At 50.5% G+C, this 5,225-nt stretch overlaps 1 protein-coding gene across 2 annotated transcripts in view; it reads right to left on the reverse strand.

Annotated features, from left to right (window-relative positions):
- The window catches only part of LOC103602093 (ral guanine nucleotide dissociation stimulator-like 3), a 15,923-nt gene that overhangs the window by 7,676 nt on the left and 3,022 nt on the right, over positions 1–5,225 (reverse strand). For both annotated transcript variants that reach the window (XR_551503.1, XM_008586516.1), the window contains exons 6-9: positions 2,447–2,592; positions 2,142–2,357; positions 1,138–1,241; positions 936–1,020 (exon numbers count right to left, since the gene is read on the reverse strand). Coding sequence is in view for 1 of the 2 variants with exons in the window: in XM_008586516.1 (XP_008584738.1) it covers positions 936–1,020; positions 1,138–1,241; positions 2,142–2,357; positions 2,447–2,592 (551 nt within the window). In the remaining variant the exon portion in view is untranslated. The remainder of the gene's footprint in view (positions 1–935; positions 1,021–1,137; positions 1,242–2,141; positions 2,358–2,446; positions 2,593–5,225) is intronic.

The following is a 5,225-nucleotide window of genomic DNA, read 5'->3' on the forward strand; positions in this document are numbered from 1 at the left end:
GGTTGCGATCCGTTGCCAGACACGGAAAAAGACAAAAGACAAAAAAAAAAAAAAAAAAAGTGACAGAAACAGACTAAGACAGCAGTGAACAAAAGAGATGAAATTTCCGTGCTCATGGAGTGGCCATTAGTGAGGAAGAGATGGTGACAACCAAGCTGGATGTATCACATGACAGGCAGAGATAAGAACATCAAAGTAGATTGGGGGAGTGTGGAGGTGTTGGGGGGCTCAGGGAAGCCTCTCTGAGGTGGGGACATTTGGGCAGAGACCTGCAGGAGGTGAGCAAGTTGCATATGTATCTTTTGTTTTGTTTTTCTGGGCAGCTGGCCAGTCCAGGGATCTGAACCCTTGACCTTGGTGTTACAACACCATGCTCTAACCGACTGAGCTAACTGGCCAACCCATACATATCTTGAGGGGTGAAGAATGTTCCAGGTCCAGGGATTCCCTCTAGGAACCAACGCCTGAATGCAATAAGAACCTAGCTCTCTTTAGAATGCAGCCTGTAACACCAAGGCCAAGGGTTCGGTTCCCCATACCAGCTGCCAAAGAAAAACAAACAAAAAAAGAACATAACTCTCTCCTATAAGAGGTCAGACTAGTTGGCACACAGTTTTTAGTTTTGCTTACCACGGTAAAGTCCCCAGCACAAATGTTTTTTTCCACTCTTTGCTATGACCCTGGCCTTTAGTAACCTTTTCCTTGTGACTTCTTGTATTTTGTTGAAAGAATAAATAAGGCAGTCTGAGTATGAGCTCTGACAGAGGGTGCAGAGACAGTAAACGCATCAGGCTGGCCGTGGACAAGGGAAAGGTCATCGCTGAGGTGTAGGGAAAGGACACTGAATGTCACAATGACAAGGCAATGTCCCCTGCCTGGCCCCACATGTCCCCTTCCTGGACCTGGAATCCAGCTGGGTCCGCATCCGTCTATACCTGGGAAAGAATCTCTCTGCTGCTGAGGTGGTTGTTCTCATCAGAAAAGATCTGCGAAAGTTTCCTGAAAATGGATAATGGTTCCCTGGGGGGAAAGGAGAGGGGTGATCAGGGCTCGTTGGCTGGGATGGAGCTGGGATGGTCGGTGGTCAGAGCTGGGACGGAGTGGGCAGGAGGTCCCGCCCCCAGCGACCGCACTCACCGGCTCACAGCCCCCCAGCAGCGCTTGAGCCGGTGGATGGGGTTAGACTGCAGGGCGGACAGGATGGCCCGCAGGGAAGAGAAGTTGCGCAGTTCTCGGCAGCGCTGGAGCGTGGGGTGGGGACGCTGGTCAGACCCTCAGACTCGGCGTCTGAGCCCCAGGTCCCACCCACTTTGGATCCCATGACCTTTTCTTTCTTTTTTTTTTTTTTTAAAGATGACCGGTAAGGGGATCTTAACCCTTGACTTGGTGTTGTCAGCACCACGCTCAGCCAGTGAGCAAACCGGCCATCCCTATATAGGATCCGAACCTGTGGCCTTTGTGTTATCAGCACCGCACTCTCCCGAGTGAGCCACCAGCCGGCCCTTCCCATGACCTTTTTTGGGAGGGTGGTGGCCAGTATGGGGATCCGAACCCGTAACTGGACAGACAGCAGATCCCACCACTCCTGATTCCGCGTCAGGACTCTATATCTTGCCCTGCATCTGACCGGCTACCACGACTCCCCCTCCTCCCCAAGGAGTCCCCTCTCTCTGCCCCGCCCCTCCCCCAGCTGCTACCTCCGACCTTGGCTTCTCCCATCCCCACCCCTTACTTCTCCCCAGGCCCTTGAGTCCTAAACGAGCCCCCAGCCTCTCTTCCGGACCCAGACTCCCCGCTTCCTGAACCCAAGTGTCACCCCAGCTGTCTGATTTCTACCTCCTTTCCCTTCCCACCCTCTGAAATGCGTCCCCCTCCACCACCACCACCAGATCCCCATTTCCTCCTCTTCCTCCTGGCCCGAGGCTCCTGTCCCGCTTCTGCCAATCTCTTTTGGGGACCCCCCCTTCAATCCTATTCCCTCCCCATCACCCATGCCCAGACACCTCCTAGGTGCTCCTAGGTACCTGCCAGCCCCAATCTTCCTCTCAATCCGGACCTGGTTCCTCTGCCTTCAGCCCGTCCCCTGCCTCCCTCGGGGGCCTCGGCCACTGTCCCATTCCTCCCACCCCCAACACACACACCTGAGCGATGCGGATCCACTTCTCCAGCCGCTGCGCCCTCTGTGGGGCGGCAAGGCCCGGCGCCCCGAGCACCGAGCTCAGCACACAGCCGGTCACCGTGTTGAACTGGGCCACCGTGGCGCGCACGGTGGCGGCGGCGCCTGCAGCCCCCGGCCGGTCTCTCTGCGACCACACGGAGCCCAGGCACTCGCAGGGCCGCACGCGCAAGAAGAGCTCCTGGGCCGGGGGAGGGGGGCAAGATCGGGGCTCAGCAGGACCTGTCCACTCCCCCCCCCCCCCCCCCCGTCCCAGTCCGAGGTCCTCACCACGTCCATAAGGGTCAGCTGCTCGGCCACCTCGTCCACGCTGAAGTCCAGGAGCTCAGGACCCTCCCGCACAAGCCCTTCTTCCTCCTCTTCCGCGCAGCCCTCCGGGGAGTCTGGACTAGGGGGTTGGGCAGCTCTGGGAGGTCCTGAGCATTAGAGGGGGTAAAAAATTCATATTTAAATCCAAGACTGACTGTGTGACCTTTGGCAAGTCCCTTCGTGTTTCTGAGCCTCAGTCTCCTCATCTGTAAAAGGAAAACCTCCCTGAGTGTCTTTGAGGACGTAGCAGCAACAATAATGTTCATTGAGCGCCCAGTATGGATTAACTCGGTAACTCGGCACACTAACCCAGAGAGGAAGGGACTCATTTAATCCCCTTTCACAGGTGGGCAAACTGAGGCATGGAACAATATGCCCTAAATCACATCTTCAGTAAATGGCAGGGCAGGGGTTTAAAGCCACGTGCTGGGGCTGGCCGGTTTAGCTCACGCAGTTAGATAACACCAAGGTCAAGGGTTTGAATCCCTATAAGGGTCAGCCTCTAAAATAATAAATAAGTAAATAAATAAAGCCAGGTGCTCAAAGGCTGGAGTAGAACATAGAGTTTTGTGATGTTGAACCTACACCAGGACAAGATTCCTCTGCATTCTGCTTTTGGAGAGAGGTGATATATAACTTCATGGTTAAGGGAAGGCTGTTGTCAGAAAGTCCCAAATTCAAACCCAAACCGGCCCACCTGCCTTGTTGTATGAATGAAAGCATGCCTTCTAACCTCTCTGTGCCTTGGTTTCCTCATCTGGATTTTTTTAAAAAGATCAAACGAGATTATGCATACCAAACTTTTATAAAGTGCTCAATAAATATAAACGATTTAATTGTAGTGAAGGACAAAGGTGGCGCCCCCTAGGGGACACTTTGGGAGTTGGAATCTTGCTGCATGGAGGGCTGATTGCACAGTCTAGAATTCTGCCACCAAGCCTCCAAATGTCCCTGCATACATTTGTGTCGTTAAAAAACCTGTTTACAATAATCTGCACCTAGAACCTACCTATCTTGCTAATAAACACGAATTATTTTGGCTCCAGGAACGCAAGGTTCATGAAAGTCTGGGCTTTGTTTTGTTTGTAAATTGCTTTTTTTTTTTTTTGGTGGCTGGATGGTAGGGGGATCTGCACCGTTGACCCCGGCGTTAAAACACCGCACTCTAATCAACTGAGCTAACCGGTCAGCCCTGTGATTTTTCATCGTTGCTGCATTTGCCTGCATCAGTTCGTGTTTGTGGTTGTCACCTTCACCATGTTGGTGTCAAAGGCAAAGGCACTAGACAACCTCATCATGTGTCCTAGTGAGTCATGTCCAAGCATTAACACATCAAAAAACACAGATTACTGCTGTGTAAGTTACCTTCATTATTTTCTCCATTTTAGTAGTTATCATGTCATATTATCATTTTAAAATTATCTGCTGCCAAAAGGAAAAAAAATTCTATTAAGGTGTTGGATGGCCGGTTAGCTCAGTTGGATTGAGTGCAGCCTTATAACACCAAGATCATGGGTTTGGATCCCAGGACCCGCCAGGCGATTCTGCTGCCAAAAGGAAAAAAAATTCTATTAAGGTGTTGGATGGCCGGTTAGCTCAGTTGGACTGAGTGCAGCCTTATAACACCAAGATCATGGGTTTGGATCCCAGGACCCGCCAGGCAAAAAAAAAGTTATCTTTGTAAATCAGCTTAATGTCTCCTTTGTTTCAAACTAGGAGAGGTGGCCCTGCAAAATATCAGTTCTTAAAAGTCGGAATTGGGGGGAAATTGCACCTAAATCTAATCAGACCTTTAGATCTTAACGGCAGTTGTGGGGAATTGAAAAACAGGTTATGAGACACCATAAGGAAGCAAACAGGAAAATCTAAAAGAATGTCAAACGTACCTCAGGACAAATTACTTTTTTTTTTTTTGCATCTGGCCAGTACAGGGATCTGAACCCGTGACCTTGTTGTTACCAGCACCATGCTATGACCCTTCTTTTCTAATGACATCAAACAAAAAACAAGGGGGGATTGTTATAGAATAAAAGAGACCTAGGAAACAAACAACCAAACCCTATAACACCAAGCTCATAGGTTTGGGTCCCTGAACTGGTCAGATGTAAAAAAACAAGAAAGAAACAAACAAACAAACAATCAAATGCCTTGAGTGGATCTTCTTTGGGTTCTAATTTGAAGAAACAGCTGTAAAAAAGACAATTTAGGGACAATGGGGGGGATTTGAATATGGACTGAGCTTTTTTTTCTTTTTTTTTTTTTTTGGCAGTTGGCCAGTATGGGATCCAAACCTTTGGCTTTCGTGTTATCAGCACCACACTCTAACCAACTGAGCCAGCCCTATTTTTGATATTAAGTAAGCATTACCGATTTTGTTGAAAATGATTATGGGCATAAAAGTTACATTACTAAACAAAGTCCTGGGCTGGCTGGTTAGCTCAGTTGGTTATAGCATGGTGTTGATAACACCAAGGTCCAGGGATCAATCCCTGCACTGGCCAGCCACCAAAAAAAAGTTCTTGTCGGGGCCGGCCCGGTGGCGCACTGGATAGTGCGCTGCTTGGGAGCGTGGCGGCGCTCCCGCCTGAGGGTTCAGATCCCACATACGGACCGGTTCCCGCTCACTGGCTGAGCGAGGCGCGGGAGCAACACTGAGGTTTGCAATCCGGTTGCCGGTCGCCGGTCCGGTGCAGGGGCAACACTGAGGGTTGCGATCCGTTGCCGGACACGGAAAAAAGAC

The sequence above is a fragment of the Galeopterus variegatus genome, unplaced genomic scaffold, assembly GCF_000696425.1.
Source record: "Galeopterus variegatus unplaced genomic scaffold, G_variegatus-3.0.2 Scaffold4011, whole genome shotgun sequence".
NCBI classification, from domain to species: domain Eukaryota; kingdom Metazoa; phylum Chordata; class Mammalia; order Dermoptera; family Cynocephalidae; genus Galeopterus; species Galeopterus variegatus.